Raw genomic sequence first — 17,574 nt, 5'->3', positions numbered from 1 at the left:
GAATCAGGGGGATGGCGAAGGTGAGGGCGAGGAGGAGGAGGAAGGTCCTTCTGCCGGGCATCGAAGCGGGGATTGGCGGGATTCCATGATGGGGGAGGGAGGGAAAGCGTTGTTATAGGACGAGAGCGGCGATGGAGTGATTGTTGTTAGAGGTGACATGAGCTGAGCATGTTTGGGCGCGAGAGATCACCCCACCACCCCACCAAACACCACTGCCCCACCATGCATCCCCCCGCCTTCAGCGCCGGTTCCGCTGGCTTTCGACAGATCGTCACATCGTCGACGCCATTCCTTTCTTAGCACAGCACTCCTCTGTCGCAGGTGCAGACAGAAAGGCGGACCATGACCCCGGGCGGCTGTTACCATTCTTCGGCGTTCACGTCTTCGCTTAGATGGTGTATCGCGATGTGTGCCTGATAACCCATCCCAGAGCGGGGTGAGAGACGTGCAACGACTCATGCTGGGAACTTTAGTAAATGGATAGTCAGCCATCCGGCCCGAATTCATGAATAGGGAATATTCTCGTCCTGCATTAATGTACTCCATGAATCATTGAACCACCATCCCGGTCATTAAGCCTCAAAACATCTCAAAACAGACCTCGCGACACCCACCACCCACTAGACATCCACAATCCGGTCAACCTCATCCCCCTTCCCCGGCCGCCGCGCGGGCGCCCCGGCAGCAACAACAACGATCCCATACGCCTCCGGATGCCTCAGCACGACGCCCAGCCCCTGCGCAACCTTGACGACAGACAGCAGCGCCAGCAACTCGAACGCGACAGGCAGCACCAGAACCGGCACGTTCTCCGCCAGGTACCCGGCCCTGTCAAAGACAAAGACCATGGCCGGCGGGTTCCAAAACGCCACGAACGTCCGCACGAAGCCGTACGCGAACAGGAAGAAGGCCAGCGCGTACGTCCAGCCGCGCAGCGCGCCGGGGACGCGCACAGCGGCGGCCGCTGCCCGGCGCAGCGCGAAGTCCATCCTGGCGGCGCCGCCGAGCGCCAGCAGCAGCCAGAGGAGCTCCGCCGCCTTGGCCATGTCGAGGTGGCGGTGGGTTGAGGTGGCGCCGTCGGTCCGGATGAAGGTTTCGTGCTCGTAGATCAGGACGGCGATGTATGCGACGATGAGGGCGGTGAGCAGGGCGAGGAGAATGCGGGAGAGTAGTGTCCAGCGGGCGGAGGGCGTGTCGTCGCGCAGGCGGTCAAAGCCGCGGCAGAGCGGCTGCAGGACGGTGGCGAGGAGGGTGGAGACGGCGAGCCAGTGGAAGACGGTCTCCGCAATTTCGCAGCGGAGAGCGATGCGGTAGTCGTCGATGAAGGGGCACCAGGTGACCAGCCAGATTATGAAGCGGTAGATGGCGTAGCTTTGGGGTGGTTAGCAGCGGGTGCGGGTAGATGGTGTTTTGAAGGGCGTATGGCGTACATGATCCAGAAGGAGAGCGTCACGCCGAAATTGTGCCATGCGATGACTCGGTATGGCGGCTGGATCTTTCGTTGCTTGAGCAGCCAGTAGAGAGAAATGAGGAAGAGTAAGGTGATTTCAAGACACTCGATAGAGATCATGGCCTGCGCCAACGGGGATTCGAGTAGGGCGAAGCATTTCCAGTTTGAGACGTAGAAAACACCCTCATCTTCCGAGGACACAACCATGGTGAAAGCGATCCTGAGTTTGTCTATGGAAAAGCAAACGCGGCAGCATGCCGTTCGGCACCGGTGCTATATAAGCAAATTGGTGGTACAGCCTCAATCCCAAAGTCAGGCCGGCGGCCCGTATGGCGGTGGGGTTCCTGATCAAGCGAGACGACACAACCACACCACTTCGGTGATGCCGTTGGCCATTTTCTGTGAGTGGAGCTGCATGTGGACCAAAGGATTCTTGAGGAACCATGCCGGCGCTCATAACGGGGCCGGCGCCCAGGCTGTGGCGGAGCGGGATAGGCGCATTGGGGTGCTTGGCCGCTTTCGGGAGCTCAATACGAGTATCATGCGCAGCGGAATTGTGGCTGAGGGTCGCTCATAGGGCACAGTCGCAGGCAGCAGGAGGCTTGGCTGATCTGTAAGCTTGCAGGCAACCGAGGGACGCAGAAAAAAAGGGCAGTGTGGCAGGGTTAGGCAACAAAGGCACGGGCCGGCCCGAAGCGAGCACGCGATGCTGATGACTTACCCGGAGAGAACAGCCTCCCCGTTAAAACCTTAACCTTAACGGATTGGCCCTCAAGAGAGCTTTGTAATTAGAGAGTCTATGTGTACACAGAGGGAGGTCTGAGTCCAGTTGGATCACTCATCCTCGGTAAATGTTGTGTGCAGCTTTTCGTACTTCTCCTCTCCCAATATGCGACACGAGCTGACAGGGTTGCACATGGCGGCAGACGTGGTATTTAGGCGCCCATGTTGCCTACACAATCGTGTCGACCGGCTGGAAATATGTCGGTGTATTTGTCGGGGGAAGAGTCTCTACTGGGGATGGATTGCGTATCCAGAAATGCAAGTGGATCCTTTTCTGCCGAGTCCGAGGTATTCATTTTTCTTACACTTCTGCATTTGGCCGGGCTCACGTTACACCCATTTTTCATGCAACCTCGGCTCAGACAGAGCTCCCATACTTCCAAGATACAAGTGTAGCTGTATACTGCTCCACACAGGACGACTCCGTCATAACCACGGCTGAGTTCCCCTCGAGCAAGTTACATGCTCTCTTAGTACCGTCGTAAGCGGGAATGACCGAAACGGAATCCAGCATCAATTTTAAGCATAAAGACGAGTCATCTACTTCGAAGTCCGGAAGATCGAGCGGATCTGCCGCTCTTTCCGGCTCTCTTGTCGTGTTCGCTGGCAGAAAAGTTTAGATGGGACACCCTTGTCTAGCGGGTTCTCTACGCCAACAAGGTCAACAAACACGAGCTTCTCCCCAAAGCAAATATTTTGAACGCAGCAGGTATGAAATTGATCGACCTGGTAGTTCAAGGTAAATCCAGGGGAAAATAAAGGAAATGCGCCTGGAAATACTCACGACCAGTAAAAAAAAAAAAACCCCCCGACCGACCAGGGGAAAACGCAACGGCATATGGCGCAAACGAGTCTATCCTTTCGACAAAAGTACAGCCAGGTTGTGCCGCTACTCATGCCATGCGAGAGAGGAGTTCCGCTGATCTCGGGGCGATCATGACCGGATAACGAACCTCGGGACATCAAGGTAAGTGGAGGCTCGACCCGCTAAGACCACATCCAACGCTGGGTCCGTCGCGGGCATCTGTCACCATAACCCTGATCCAGCCGTCACTGTTGTGTCGTCTCAGACTGAACCTGGCAGGTATGACCTAGCCATGCAACGACAAGAGCTTGCATCATTCTTTTCCAGCGGTTGTAACAGAAATATCATTGATCTTGCATGGATGTGGGTGGGATAAAAACACACAGCCCGGTAGCCCCAGTATGCGCACATACATTCCATTTACAGATAAGCGTTTCGCGCATCACGGCGAGACAATTTCTTGCCCTGTCTGAACATGTTCCAATCTTGTCTTCTGACAGACGGCCTGATCTTCCCCCAAAATGGAGCGATCTACAGCCAGACATCAGTGTTACTTTCTGCGCTGGGGAAAACACTCATCATGGTGCACATTTCAGTGAAGATAAAAGGTGGGAAGCTGTCAATTACCACGATGCAGCTGTGAAGCCTCCATCGAAAGGCTCACTCCTTTAAGGCCTTCAAGGACCATGACTTCAGTATCCGTCGGAAATGCCATGGCGTCTATGATGCTGATGGCAGCTTGTTTCTTCCCCGCTCTCGCGTCTCCCGTGGGGGTAAACACTGAACGGCCCTTGCTACAAGACTTCGACGCCCTCGGCGCGTGGTTCGACGGCGTTGCAGCCATCCCAACCAACAGCAGCACGTCGGCCTCCGCACCACCAGGAAAAAACGCATCCATTGCCATCGTCGGCGGGGGCATCTCCGGCCTAGCCACCGCCCTCATGCTCGACAGCATCGGCGTGCACAACTGGGAGATCATCGAAGCTAGCGACCGCGTCGGAGGCCGATTCCGCACCCGCTACGTGGGCGGGACCGACGAGTGGGCCGAGATGGGTCCCATGCGGCTGCCGTACAGCGTCACGTACAAGGACGGCGAGACGCTGGAGTACACGGACCATCGGATGGTGTGGCAGCTGGCCGACACGCTCAACGCGATGAACGGCAACAGCTCCGAGTGGAAGGTCGACTTCATCCCCTGGATCCAACACCATCCCAACGAGCTGCTCGCGCTCGGGACGGGCAGGCATCCCGACGGCAGCATCCCGACGCGCGCGGAGATAGCGGCCAACTCGGGTCTCGGCAAGCCAGCGCCTCTGGACACGCAGGAGTACGACGAGACGAAGCAGAAGATGGACGGCATCCTCAAGCGAAAGGAGGCGCTAAAGTCCATCCAGCGGGACGTCTGGCGCGCCCACAAGCAAGCCATGGACCAAGGGCTCGACGACTGGAGCGAGCAGGCGATGATGCGGCACGTCTTCAAGGCCAGCGAGAATGCCACGGACGCGATCTGGACCGCGAGCGACTACGACGTCTTCTGGGATGAGTTGGTTCACAACTCCAACCTCGGCCTGGACGGGAGCGAGAGCGCGCTGGGGGAAACGGAGTGGAAGTGCATCGACGGCGGCTTCAGCCGGCTGTCCGACGCTTTCCTGCCGCATGTCCGAGACAGGCTCACGCTGAACCGGAAAGTCAGGAAGCTCGAGACGGTGAGAGGCCCCGATGGCCGGGCCCGCACTCGCCTCTCGTGGTACCCGAGCGTCGCCAACAGGACGTTCGAGTCCAAGGACTTTGATTACACAATCATGGCTGTCCCGTTCACCATGACCCGCTTCATGGACCTCCCAAAGTTCTCCTCTGTTCTTGGCCGGGCCATCAGCGAAGCTGGTCTGCGGTTCAAGTCGGCCTGCAAGGTCGCCCTCCTCTTCTCCGAGCGTTTCTGGGAGAAAGGCGAACGTCCCATCTTCGGCGGCTACTCTACCCCGCCAAGTTCCCCTGTTGGAGCGCTGTATTATCCAGTGTATGGCCTGAATCAATCTCGACCGGGCCTGATCATGCACTACCGGGGCGGAGACTGGAGTGACAGATTCACCAGCTTCTCCGACGAGGAGCACGTGCAGACGGTTCTGGACGCCATCGTGGATCTCCATGGCGAGCAGGTGAGAGAGTTGTACACCGGCGACTACGAGCGGTTGTGCTGGTTGCAGGATGAGCATACAGCAACGTCATGGTGCAGGCCCGATGTCGAGCAGCATAAGCTGTACATCCCTGCGTATCACCGGACGGAGCACAACACGATCTTCGTTGGAGAGCACACGGCGCCGACGCAGGCGTGGGTTAGCTCATCGCTTCATTCGTCTGTGAGGGGTTCTGTCCAGTTGCTTCTCGAGCTGGGGTTGATTGAGGAGGCGAAGGAACTTAACCAGCGGTGGATGGGACGATGGATCAAGATGTAATTAGCCATGCTGCTAAAAGTCTGTTTTACCTCGTCGGCAAAGTTCGCATACCGGCGCGATACAATTCGCAATGGTCGCCAGTGATGTGGGCACCGAATACAGGCTGGCTATGACGATATCAGGTACTCTCGATACAAATTCCAACTAAGCCAAATATCGAGGCCTCTACGACCCCGCGGCAGTTCAACATCAGCCGATACTTTAGAATTACGGCAGGCTGTTTGTAGCCTTGTTCAAGTGAAAGCCCCTTCGCTGGTAGTATGACACCTTTCGGTATTCTTATTAGGTGCCTGAGGGGATTGACTTTAGCCTGAAATGCATGTAAGTAGTACCACCATATCAATTAGAAGGCACAGGACCACGGGAAGGCTTGTGGGATGAGCGGGCCGAGCGGAAACATTAATCGCAGCCATTCGAGCACTGTGAGACTCTACTGCAACTGGAAACAAACATCCCTTCCGGCCACGTGGGACAGCCAAGTCGCTTAAAAGGGTCTCGGCTCCAATGGCTGCATGCATGACTGCTACCATGTTCCTTATTACGGACCGCCAAGTTTCATTTAGCCGGCGGCAGAATCAACGTGGCACCCTCATTGTGTCAGGAACGGTAGCCGCACGCTTGGAGCATCTTGGCTGTTTGAAACACCTGACCGACAAACATGCTCTTTCGACAGCTTAATCCGACTACACCTGTATATAAAAGGCTGGATAGAACACCCCACAAAATGCCAACAACAACCATTCAATCCAACCAGACCGGTCTTTATCACCATGGTTTCCTTCAAGTCACTGCTCCTCACCCTCACCGCTGCCGCCGGTGTCTTCTCCGCCCCGACCCCTGAGGCGGGCGAGTTGATGACCCGGCAGTCGACGCCAAGCGGGACCGGCACGCACAACGGCTACTTCTACTCATTCTGGACCGACGGCGCCGCCACGGTGACGTACACGAACGGCGCTGCCGGCTCATACAGCGTGGTATGGTCGGGCAACGCGGGTAACTGGGTTGGCGGCAAGGGATGGCAGACGGGCAGCGCCAGGTAAGAGAGATCACATTACACGACACCTATCCTCCTCCCTCAACACGACTGACGAACACATCAAAAGGACGATCAACTACTCGGGCAGCTACAACCCCAACGGCAACTCGTACCTGGCCGTGTACGGGTGGTCGCGCAACCCGCTCGTCGAGTACTACATCGTCGAGTCGTACGGCACGTACAACCCGGGCTCAGGCGGCACCAAGAAGGGCACCGTGACTAGCGACGGCGGCACGTACGACATCTACGTCAGCACGCGCACCAACGCCCCCAGCATCGACGGCACCCAGACCTTCCAGCAGTACTGGTCCGTGCGCCAGGCCAAGCGCGTCGGCGGCACCGTCACCACCAAGAACCACTTCGACGCGTGGGCCGCCGTCGGCCTGAACCTGGGCTCCTTTGACTACCAGATCGTCGCGACCGAGGGGTATCAGAGTAGCGGGTCGGCGACGATTACCGTGTCGTAAGTGGGAGGTCAATCGCGTGGGTTTGGTGGTGGCTGTGTCTGTGTGGAAAGGGGGTGTTGACTGCTACTTTTTTCTTCTGAACACTCTCTTGGTGGCTTTTCTAACGCTCTTTGCTCAGTACGTCGATGTAGCCGTGCTTCCGAAGACAACTTCTATCTCGATAGGCAGACGACTTTTTGAATGATATCCGTTTACCTGTCATGAAAATCAAGCTGACGCGGGAAGTCTTTCGGTATCGAAGTACTGTTTGGTTATTTACTTTTCTCCACAAAGTGCTCTCAAAGGCTCCCACTTACCTGATTTTGACGAATAAAAATATGAGCACGACTCCGATTAGAGGTCCTTTGTGCCAATCGCTACCGTCTCTAGAGTAGACAGGTCGTAAGTAAACAAAGCAGAGGCAGAGCCAACTCGCGGTGCGTCACGTCTCCACCGGGCTGCTACCCAGCGAATGGCCTGTCTGATACATCAATGTCTCCTGCTAGTCCACCCATCAGCGTGAAGTTGTATGTGCATCAAATCAGATCAAGAGTCGAATAAAAAAGCCCTGTGGCGTTGGGCATACGTACATATTGCTGCGAACTTACTGGATTTGGATATGTCCCACTCAATCGGGATAACCTGCCGTGCACTTTGAGCAGGCCAGGATCCTGGGACGTCAGACATCGGGGAGCTTCAGTAGTCTCCGAATTAGCGTCCGTCTGTCAGCTACGATTAGCGAAGGCGAAAAAAAAGAAAGGTGCCAGGGGTGTGGGGGCCAACGGCAAGTTCGATAATACCGGCAATCCGAACCACCTTATCGCCTTTCAGATTAGCACGTCGTGTTACCCTCGACGCGAGCGGCCCGAGCGACGTTAACCGACAACGCTCCACTGGCTCTACACCAGCTCCAGTATAGGTTGTCCGAGCATACAAGCCACAGCGGTTTCCAACTTCGCAGTCGAATGAGGCTCCAGGGCGATTCAGGCGCCTGGCCGATCGGCGAATTAGTCGCGACACATACGCAAGTAAGTAGACGGCATGGATATATAAGTCGACGGGATGTGATGGGGTCAAAGTAACCTCGATACACACCCCGGCGAACATCATTCAGCTCTTCATCACTTCAACATGCTACCCACCATCGTTGGCTGCCCCGGTGCGTGGCACACTGCGGATTTCTTCGACGATCTCTCCAACAGCTTCCGCTCGCGCGGATACGATTTCGTCAGCCAGGACGCGCCGGGAGTGGTGCAGCAGAATGGCTTCGACGGCACGGCAGACAAGGATGCTGACTCGCTTAGGGCGAACCTGCTCGTGCCCCTCGTCGAGTCAGGAAAGGATGTTGCGCTGCTCATGCACTCCTACGGCGGCGTCTACGGCGCGGGAGCCGTGCAAGGACTGAGCAAGCGGGAGAGACAGGAGGCGGGCAAGGCGGGTGGCGTCGTCGCCCTGGTCTTCGTCAGCGCCGTGCCGCCAATGGCGGGCAAATCCACCCTGGACATGATGGGAACCGACATGGATCATCTCCCGCCCTGGGTCGACTACGACGTGCGTGATCCATGTCTCTCTTCGGGCCATCAGCGCTGACTTGTGCAATGCCACAGCGATCTACCGGCTTCGTCGCCTTCAGCGGCGCCCTCGAAGTCATGTACCACGACCTTCCCGACCCGATCGCCACGCGCTACCTCTCCATGGTCAAGCCGCAGTCGCTGAGCTCGCTAAGCTCGCGTATCAGCTACTCCCCATTGGCCGACCCTTTCTTCGCAGACATGTCCGGATACGTGCTCTGTGGAGCCGACAGGGTCATCCCGCTCGCCGGCCAGGAGGCCTACGCCGCCATGGCAGGCATCGACCGCACAGTGCTGGTGTCGCCGGCCACCCATGCCTTCTTCGCCACGGCTCAGGAACAGGTTGTGGATGCAACCATTCAGCTCTTGGGCGACATCAGCCCCGCCAACGAATAGGATCTGCCAGTGATGCACGCACATGGGGAAAGCTGGTGTACATCCCGCGCCAGGGTTCCGATCCTGCTCGCTAGACAATACTAGAATATATACTGCTGCGGCCATCACTGGCCCACTTAAGCTCGTCTCCCACGTTTCTCACATCCGAATCTTGGGTCCGCTCCCGCGATCCGTCTGCCCGTGCGCGATGTGCTGCTAGTCGCTGTCTAAAATTCTTCTGGAAACTGTGGCTCTCCTGATGAAAGTCCCCGTCTTAAAGGTCTGTCCTCGCTGCAACGCTTGTCTTCTCCCTGGCTGTCGGCGTGCGCACCATGGACGCCGCCACGATGACTCCGGAGCAACAAGCAGCCTTCCTCGCTGAAAACCGGCAGGGCGAGGTGTACGCCGTCCACATTTCGTTCTTTCTGTTGATGTTGATGGTGATCCCCGCACGAATCGCGTCGGCACGCATGGCGAAGAAACCTTTGTCATGGGATGACTGGCTAGCATTTGTGGCAGCGGTAAGCTCAATCCGAACCACGGAGATCGAACACGCTGACACAGCCTCCAGGTAAACACTGTCGGTGTTTTCATCGGTACGATGCTATGGCTTCGCTTCGGCCTCGGCAGACACTCCGCGGCCGTCATGCAAGACGATCCAAAAGACGTTTCTCGCTTCTTCCAAACCATACTGGCGAACGAAATCATGTACACAACGGCGCTGGCCTGTGCAAGGCTTTCGCTGGTCGCATTCTTCTACCGCATCTTCGGCGTTTCCAGCATGCGCTACTTCCTGCACGGCTTCGTCTTCGTCATCATTTCATGGGCCATTGCGACAGTAAGGGTGCTCTCACTAAAAATGTGCTTTACTTTGCTGATCGCTTTCCGCCAGTACGTCCCCTCCATCCGCACGTGCTGGCCCATCGCGAGTTTCTGGGATGGGACTAACCAGAACTGTATCGACATCTTCAAGTTCTACGTCGGCGTGGCCATCGGCGGGATCGTGACCGACTTTGGTTTGATGGTGCTCCCGATACCCTACATCTGGAGGCTGAACGTGCCTCGGTACCAAAAGGTGCTCGTCGTGTGCACGTTGGTGTTTGGAGGCTTCGCTTGTTTCGTCACCATCATCCGCTTGGTGAAGATAACGCAGCTCGACCTCTCGGATCCGACCTGGGGAACCGTTGACTTGATGATATGGACGGGTCTGGAGGTGTACTGGTATGTGCCAATCCCTCCTTTAATTCAGTCTGTCATGCTAAACGTTAGCAGTGCTGTCATATGTTGCTGTCTGCCCACTCTGCGTCCGTTGGTCAAAGTAGCAGGGAGGTGCTTTGGGATAACAACGTGGTCATCTACGCCTGCCGACAGTCATTCGAACGGCCTGTGGACGGGCTCGCGCGGCCCTGCAATACAGCTCAACACCCCCGCATCGCACTCGGCGGAAGAAATACTGGGTATAAGAGATCTGGAGCTCGCCAAGTACGATAACGCAGACTCTATCAGATCGTGATGCTACGAGAAGCATGAGAAACAACAAGGAACAGAAACCAAACAAGATACCAACAAAGTAGCTTGTCCGTATTGAGCCACAGATTCTCAGTGCAGAACACTCAAGATGACAACTCGCTTTCACCTCCCGAGTTCTCGCCACTGCTACCATCCGAATCCGCCAAGGCCTCCCCATAGGATTTCGAAGGCTGTAGCAACTTCGGGTGGTCTTTCTGCGAAATGTCAAGGACGGCAAGACTCTCTCCCTTGGCGGTTATCGGATAAGAGGTGTTCGTTGCCGACCATGTTCCCACGCCCAGCTCCTCATGGGCGAGCCGTTGGAGCTGAAGCGTGTCGTTCGCCGTCCACTCCAGCCTACTGTACTCACTCCATCCCTTGCGCTTTTGGATGGCTTCGACGATCCATTCAATACTGTACGCGATGATGTTGATGAGGCCGCCGACGGACAAGAGGATGGTAAGGCCCAGGACGCTGAAAGAGCTGAAGTTGGAGTTGACGATTTTCTGAAACGGGATTGGCATTAGTTTTTTTTGAGTTTGAGCGGAGCACAAGTGTTTTCCTTGACGAACCTGGTTACGACAGACCTTCCGTTCGTCGTCATGTTGTGGCCCGTCCAACAGAGGAATCACTTCCTGGTCAAACGGCCCATTTGCCGCCTCAACAACTTGGCGTTGTAGAATCGCGAGGGATGCCAGATGCCAGTGCTCGACCTCTCGCTGCCATTGATTGTCTGGAAGGGGTCCCTGGTTTCCGTTGTAAAGTGATCTTCGTGCCAGTAATGCAGAGATACCCATCGTGTTGACGACGTATTCGACCGAGGATCCGTACCACATCCCCACCAGAAATTGGAAAGCAGAGTTCTTTGCGAGACTCGATGACTTGTCTTGATAGACATGCTCCTGTGTCGGCATGTAACCAGATGGTGGCTGACAGTTGTTTGGCGGGGCCCCTTCACCGTAACATATTTGATGTTGGTGCGCGCAAGCGAGGACTGTTGCCGGATTGTCGCGGCAATACAAATATGTGTAGTCGTCCTCGTTTCCATACCACCCGCATTGAGTGTGGGCAGAAAAAAGGACATCATCGACTGGTGTAGTATATGAAATGTCTCTTCCAGAGAGAAAGTAAAGAGAGACGTCGGCATCCCTTCGACTGAGCTCAGGGATAGGTGTGAAATCCCCTTCAGCTGTCCCTGTCCTTGCATCCAAAGGACTACATGTATTAGCGAAACTCATCGAGGCCTTCTCGTGCTTTAATGTGCTTACACTATGGTGTAGTCGCTGATTGCTCCATCATGGTTCTTGGCCGCTTCAATAGGCATATCCCACGATATCGGAAGCCCTTCCTCCCCGTTTACGATAACGTTACGTCCATAAAGATACGCCACAACGGTTGAGTTGAAGCCTTGGAGTGCCACGGTGTAGCCCTCTGTCTCTAACGGAGCACATTCGGTAATGCGACGGTACGAGAATGTTTCTTCTTTTGGGGCATTGATACCCAGGTGCTGGTGGCTATTGAGGAATCCAGTATCCAGGCGTATATTACCAAAAGAAGATTTGCAGACCTTGTTGTCGAACGGGCACGTGTAGTTCTGGTCGACGTCGCTTGGTAGTCTGATCTGTACGAATGACGGACAATCTTGCCGCTGGGCATCTCGGGAATAGCATCTCTGGGCGTAGTCAGCAGACGAGGATACTATCTGCGACGTATATGGCAGAAGTATTGCCGCTCGCTGAGGGATGGACGCCTCATCCCAGTCGACCCACCCGCAATTCTCTCCTGTCAACAGTACTTCATTCCCCACAGCGCTCGATATGCGGGAAGAAAACACACCAGCCACCGCGAAAGCAGCGAGTATGCATATCGCAGCACCAATGGTTGGGAGGATTCGTTTGCTGACGTTCGAAGCATTCCTTCTCCATGCCCATGCCACTCGACCAAGACTCCACATGCCTGCTGCTCCTGTAGCTGATGTCCTCAGAATTGCTTGTCGTTGGTGATACAGCCCATCCTGCGGAGTTCCGGAAGAAAAATAATGATGTAAAGCAAAACAGGCAATTCTCCAGAAGCTCGTCCCGGTAATGGTCACGAAAAGTGCGAGGGCGGCGATGAGCAAGTTGCCGTTGCTTCGAGTCATTGTGAGGGTACTGCCGCGTATTGCTCCATATGACCAATTTGTCCAAACGCCTGTATGAACGCCAGAGATCGCAAGGGCGAATTTGTCCTCGTCAATCATTTTAACTGTAAGGGGATGGCTTCGATGGGAGAAAGCGGAAGAGAGAAACAAAAAGTGGACATTCGAACGACCAGAACTTTCCAACTGGAGTACAGCATTCAAATAGCTATGTTTTCACGAGGCATAGCCTTGCGTTTCCTGCTACAAATGCGTCACAGATAGGCAGCAACACATGCTTCCGCAGGAAATAGGCTGGCTTTTACACCTTGTGCTACGTCGACGAGCGATACAGCAGAAACACAGCCACACTATGATTTCGAGTCTTACAGGGGAGTTTTCGGTTACCATGAGCATATAAAAACCACGAAGTCTATAATAAAGCTGTTGCGTGATTCTTGCCTGGGATAAAGGTTCAATGCATGCGAAAATACTCACTGGCTGCCCAACCGAAATGAGCTTTTTGGAGAGGGGTTATTCATGTAGAAGCTGGAATGTTTCTCGGAGACCTAAAAACTGATACAGATGCAGGCTGTGCAAAAAAAAAAAAAAAAAAAGTGCCTGCACGTATCGCTAACTTAAAGATGGAAGATGCTACGAGCGAAACGTCGCTTGCATCATGTTTGAGTTATTTAAAGGAAATGGACGGTCTGCCTCGCCAGCTCAATGTGGTGTAACAAGTGCAGGCAGAATTGGAGTCCGAAGCTGCCCAAAATAGTTTTAATGTGCTCCATGCAACCCGGCAAATCCTATCCAACGGAACAACCTTGGGGGCTGAGTTTATGGCTTGCGCCTGCAGGTGGCTGTCACATGCGATAAGCCGACCTGCAAGCCAAGTCTTGGTTTATCGCCCGAGGCGATCCACCAGCCTCTTTGGTACCAGGCACGTACAGTTCCATTCTGTATCATCGCAGAACGACGCAATTCCAACCTTTTGCGTCACCAGCACATACCCCCAAAAAAAAACTATTCTTGTGAAGGGCCCCGTGGGCCCGGCAAAAATGGCGCTTAGCAAGGGCAGGTTGCAAAATCCCCCGGCTCCAGTAGGAACGAGGCGCTAAAAAACCGTTGGGTACTTAGTGGAAGCCGATCTCTCGCGTTGTCTCACAACGAAGCTACCCCGCACAATTGTTCCTCACGTCAGCAATACAACGCAGACGGTGACACGGCTGCTTGCGGAACGAGATAGTGTCGGGGCGGAAAATGATTTATAAATATGGCCCAAGACGAATGCTCAGCCTGTTCAACTCGTATTCTCGTTAATACTGTACCACGACATGACGCACACTCTTCCGGAAAAAGCCAGGGACGCAATCGCGGGCATACTCCCGCCTGAGGAGATTTTGGAACCCTCGTCGGAGCTCTACGCCCAAGAGTCGAAGACATGGGCAGCCCAGAAGCAGAAGAACCCCGCTGTCGTTGTCCGGCCTGGCAACGCTGAAAGGCTGCAGAAACTGGTGCCTTACCTGTACGACTCCGGCCTTGACTTCGCCATCCGCTGCGGCGGCATCGGTTCCAGTTCCGCAAAAGATGTTGTCTTGAGTATGAAGCAGTTTGATTCGTTCAAGTATAATCAAGAAGACCAGACCGTCGTCGTTGGCGCGGGCCAGACATGGGGCGACATTGAGCAGAAGCTGGAAGAGGTGGCTCCGGGTCGTATTGGTACTGTCAACTGTCACCATGATCTACATCAATGCTAACGTTAGCACACAGTTGTCTCAGCACGGGTGCCGTGGGTTGGAGTTGGCGGCTCCACTCTCAGCGGATGTATTTCCTGGGTGGGCACGCAGTTTGGCCTGGCTGCGGACCCTCAGAACATGCTTGACGTGGAGATTGTCCTCCGCGATGGGCGGAAGATATGGGCATCAAGCGAGCCTGACCTGCTTTGGGCGTTGCGCGGAGGCGGCGGGAACTTTGGAGGCTCGTTCCCCAGCTGATCTGCATGGCCGACGCACGTCATACTGATGAGATTACTCCAGTTGTTACCGCATTCCATTTCCGCACGCATCCGTACTCAACTTCCATCCTCAGCGGCTACATTTCGTTCCCTCCGAGTTCTCTTGAAGCCGTGTCCCGAGGGGTCTCGGCACATGCGGCGCGGCCAGTTGACCCGCTTGTTTCATTCCACTGCTTGGTCGCAGTGGCGGACCCGAAGGTTCCAGGGCAAAGCTCTTGGACCGAGTCTGCGGATCAGAGCGACTCCAGCGGAATCAACGTCGGGATTTTCCTATTCGATGCCAGGGGCGAAGAACATGGCCGCAGCCAACAAGGCTTCAAATGGGCATTTGACATTCCCGGGGCGGTGGACAAGACCACTGTCGCTACTAGCCTCAAAGTGGTGAACGAGCTTCAAGGTGAGTACACGAAGACCTGCATTGAATCAAGCTAACAAAGTGGTAGGAGGTAATCAGCATCTGGTCGGGGTCACGAACAGTTATGGGAATGCTTGCCTTGCCTCTGACATTGATCCTGAGTTTGTCATGCGAGGCAAGAACTGGGTGGAAGGTGTCGCCAAAATGGATGCCAGACTTGGTCCAGGAACGCTGTTCCTTCTCGAGGTGATGCCCGGGGATTCGTTCCATGCCACTACGGGACCGGAGGAGACCGCATGGCCGCACTCTTCTGCTTGCCACGTCTTGCAGCTCCTGACCGGAAGCCACCCAGACTCAAGCTGTCCGGAAGAGTTGTCCGAGCACGCTCTGGCAATGGCGCCCTACATTATCAAGAAGTCGCATTCGAAGGCGGACTTCTTCCCCAACTTCCTTGAGTCAATCAATGACCGCAGTGCAGTACGTACACTTCATTTGTTCCATGCGTTCCAAGGCTGATTGTTTTAGATCTTTGGTGTGAACTATCCCAAACTACAGCAAATCAAGAAGCACTACGACCCTCGGGCAAGGTTCAACAAGGGATCATGGATTCCACTTCCTGAGGATGGAAAGGGAGCTCCGCGATCTCATATTTGAGTCAAGGCGGCCAGTTCTGCAGTTTCGTCTCAGATCATCACGTTCTTTTGCAAACACAGTATTGATCCATTTTGTCCGCAGATCTACGAGACGCTCTATAGCAGGCAGACTTAGGAAGTATACATGATTTCTGATGCAACCGCCGAGGCACTTGCTCGAGAATGCTTACGTAAGGCACAACGCGGACATTGCGGGGCTGCCCCTCGGAATTCCATGTCAATCTCATCACCTCCATGCTTTACCATGAAGGTCGCAAAAGCGTGCAGACAATGCCGCGAAAGCAAACGCAAATGCACCGGCGGTTCCAACACGTATTGCTGCACCCCGTGTCAACACAAGAAGCTCCGCTGCAGTTTTGCAGGCAATCGCAGCCGCCTGCATGCTTCCCTCCTACCGCAACCCACGTCGCCGGCATCGGCATCCTCGGGAGGAGCGCTACCGGAATGTCGATCCCAAGGCATAGCTTACCCAACACAAGACATCCTCCACGAACTGGTTGAGCTGTATATCACCCTCATTCACGACAAGCCGCACTCGCTTTTCCACGAGTCGACAATTCGACACGCGACCATCGCTGGATCCATCTCTAAGCAAGTACTTTGCGGCATTCTTGCTTTGTCTGCCAGGCATGCATCATCACACCAGCCCTTCCCTGCATCCATAGCTGATGCTTTTCGCGTCGTGAAGATTCCACCATGACCCCGACATCCAAGCCCAGGGCACGCTGTTTGCCCAGGAAGCCAAACGCTTGCTCAAGGAAGATGTCGAAAACATTTGCATCGCGAATGTTCAAGCGTGCATCCTCGTAGCCAATACCTGCGGTGCTAACAACGAAGCGACATCAGAGGCGCTGTTCTTTGGTTCGTGTAGCTCTTGGTAAAATTGGCTGACTATGGAGTTTGACGGTCGTGCAGGCATCGCCATTCGAATGGCTCAGATATTGTCTCTCCCCGAAGCCAGTGCTGTCGATACCGCCATAGATCAGGAAGTCAAACGCCGTGTCTACTGGACCCTCTACATGGTAGACCGTTGGAACTCGGCCGGACTCGGGCTTACCAGACAGCTGCCGGATGCTCTGAAATACCCCATGCCGGTTCATGAGCTGGAGTTCCATCAACCACATTTCCGCTACCATGCAAGCCTTAAGCCTGGGTTGTGGGCGTACTTCATCAACTTAGCCAGCATCTTCGGAGAAATCCAGGACTTGCACCGGCGACACGTCAGCGGCGAGCTGGAAGACGCTCAATTCGAAGAGCAAGCCCAAGGCTTGGCCGCCCGTCTGGAGCAGTTTGCCGAAGGATTGCCCACCGAGCTGCGCTTGAACGTCGACAATCTCCGCTGGCACGCCGACCAAGGCATCGGCCGCACCTTTGTAGCTCTGCACCTGGGCTTTCACCACTACTCGACCCTCATCCATTTCCAGTACCTTGACATACAGCTTCCCCGAACCCCGAAGCAGCGCCTCTTCGCAAGCCGATGCAAACACCATGCCAACACGTACAGTGATCTTCTCAAACTCTCGACTGAGATCCCCAACTGCGATGCAGTGTACAACATCGTCGGGCATATGACGGTTGTGTCGTCCAGCGTGCTGTTGCACATACTATTCTTCGGCGAAGAGGACGAACTACCGATGACTCGGCAGCGGCTCGAGCAGAACTTCCAGGTTCTCATCAAACTCCGAAGTTACTGGCCCAGCGTACACAAAATGGTAGGTCTCCGTTCATCCCATTCAGATCTCAATCCATTTTCCTGAACCGTGGTAGATGGATCGCCTTTTCACGTTCCAAAAAGCCTGCATGTGGACCGCCGACCCGAACACACATAAAATCGACAAGTGGATGTTGAAATTCCTATTGCAGCATGCCATTGCCATCGAGGACAAGGTCGAGAACTCTGCAGCGCCTATACCGTCTATCTCTGCCGTCATATCTGTGGTTTCAGAGATTTCCTCCGAGCGCGGTCGATATGCCACGAACGCGCTGTCCATGCTTCGGCAATGAC

The 17,574-nt window shown here is 55.0% G+C and overlaps 8 protein-coding genes across 8 annotated transcripts; 7 read left to right on the top strand and 1 right to left on the bottom strand.

The window, feature by feature from the left end:
- Positions 1 to 620: 620 nt before the first annotated feature.
- On the bottom strand, positions 621 to 1,657 carry SLS55_003458 (uncharacterized protein; the record flags this gene model as incomplete). The annotated part of the gene is made up of 2 exons (XM_066774933.1): positions 621 to 1,371; positions 1,431 to 1,657. 2 exons carry the CDS (start codon positions 1,655 to 1,657, stop codon positions 621 to 623), a joined length of 978 nt encoding a protein of 325 aa, XP_066635052.1.
- A 2,094-nt stretch (positions 1,658 to 3,751) lies between these two features.
- On the top strand, positions 3,752 to 5,491 carry SLS55_003457 (uncharacterized protein; the record flags this gene model as incomplete). The annotated part of the gene is made up of 2 exons (XM_066774932.1): positions 3,752 to 3,756; positions 3,898 to 5,491. The coding sequence occupies 2 exons, from the start codon at positions 3,752 to 3,754 to the stop codon at positions 5,489 to 5,491; spliced, it is 1,599 nt and encodes a 532-aa protein (XP_066635051.1).
- Positions 5,492 to 6,261: 770 nt separating this feature from the next.
- On the top strand, positions 6,262 to 6,994 carry SLS55_003456 (uncharacterized protein; the record flags this gene model as incomplete). The annotated part of the gene is made up of 2 exons (XM_066774931.1): positions 6,262 to 6,527; positions 6,595 to 6,994. The coding sequence occupies 2 exons, from the start codon at positions 6,262 to 6,264 to the stop codon at positions 6,992 to 6,994; spliced, it is 666 nt and encodes a 221-aa protein (XP_066635050.1).
- Positions 6,995 to 8,104: 1,110 nt separating this feature from the next.
- On the top strand, positions 8,105 to 8,940 carry SLS55_003455 (uncharacterized protein; the record flags this gene model as incomplete). The annotated part of the gene is made up of 2 exons (XM_066774930.1): positions 8,105 to 8,524; positions 8,581 to 8,940. The coding sequence occupies 2 exons, from the start codon at positions 8,105 to 8,107 to the stop codon at positions 8,938 to 8,940; spliced, it is 780 nt and encodes a 259-aa protein (XP_066635049.1).
- A 449-nt stretch (positions 8,941 to 9,389) lies between these two features.
- Positions 9,390 to 10,432, top strand: SLS55_003454 (uncharacterized protein; the record flags this gene model as incomplete). The annotated part of the gene is made up of 2 exons (XM_066774929.1): positions 9,390 to 9,440; positions 9,491 to 10,432. 2 exons carry the CDS (start codon positions 9,390 to 9,392, stop codon positions 10,430 to 10,432), a joined length of 993 nt encoding a protein of 330 aa, XP_066635048.1.
- A 304-nt stretch (positions 10,433 to 10,736) lies between these two features.
- Positions 10,737 to 11,108, top strand: SLS55_003453 (uncharacterized protein; the record flags this gene model as incomplete). Its single annotated transcript, XM_066774928.1, has 2 exons — positions 10,737 to 10,887; positions 11,014 to 11,108. The coding sequence occupies 2 exons, from the start codon at positions 10,737 to 10,739 to the stop codon at positions 11,106 to 11,108; spliced, it is 246 nt and encodes an 81-aa protein (XP_066635047.1).
- Positions 11,109 to 13,881: 2,773 nt separating this feature from the next.
- Positions 13,882 to 14,541, top strand: SLS55_003452 (uncharacterized protein; the record flags this gene model as incomplete). Its single annotated transcript, XM_066774927.1, has 2 exons — positions 13,882 to 14,266; positions 14,318 to 14,541. 2 exons carry the CDS (start codon positions 13,882 to 13,884, stop codon positions 14,539 to 14,541), a joined length of 609 nt encoding a protein of 202 aa, XP_066635046.1.
- A 5-nt stretch (positions 14,542 to 14,546) lies between these two features.
- Positions 14,547 to 17,573, top strand: SLS55_003451 (uncharacterized protein; the record flags this gene model as incomplete). Its single annotated transcript, XM_066774926.1, has 6 exons — positions 14,547 to 14,958; positions 15,005 to 15,393; positions 15,442 to 15,503; positions 16,258 to 16,430; positions 16,485 to 17,281; positions 17,337 to 17,573. The coding sequence occupies 6 exons, from the start codon at positions 14,547 to 14,549 to the stop codon at positions 17,571 to 17,573; spliced, it is 2,070 nt and encodes a 689-aa protein (XP_066635045.1).
- Between the last annotated feature and the right edge of the window lies 1 nt (position 17,574).

The sequence above is a fragment of the Diplodia seriata genome (assembly GCF_021436955.1).
Source record: "Diplodia seriata strain FDS-637 chromosome Unknown scaffold_3, whole genome shotgun sequence".
NCBI lineage: Eukaryota > Fungi > Ascomycota > Dothideomycetes > Botryosphaeriales > Botryosphaeriaceae > Diplodia > Diplodia seriata.
This window is presented reverse-complemented; position numbering and strand designations above follow the sequence as displayed.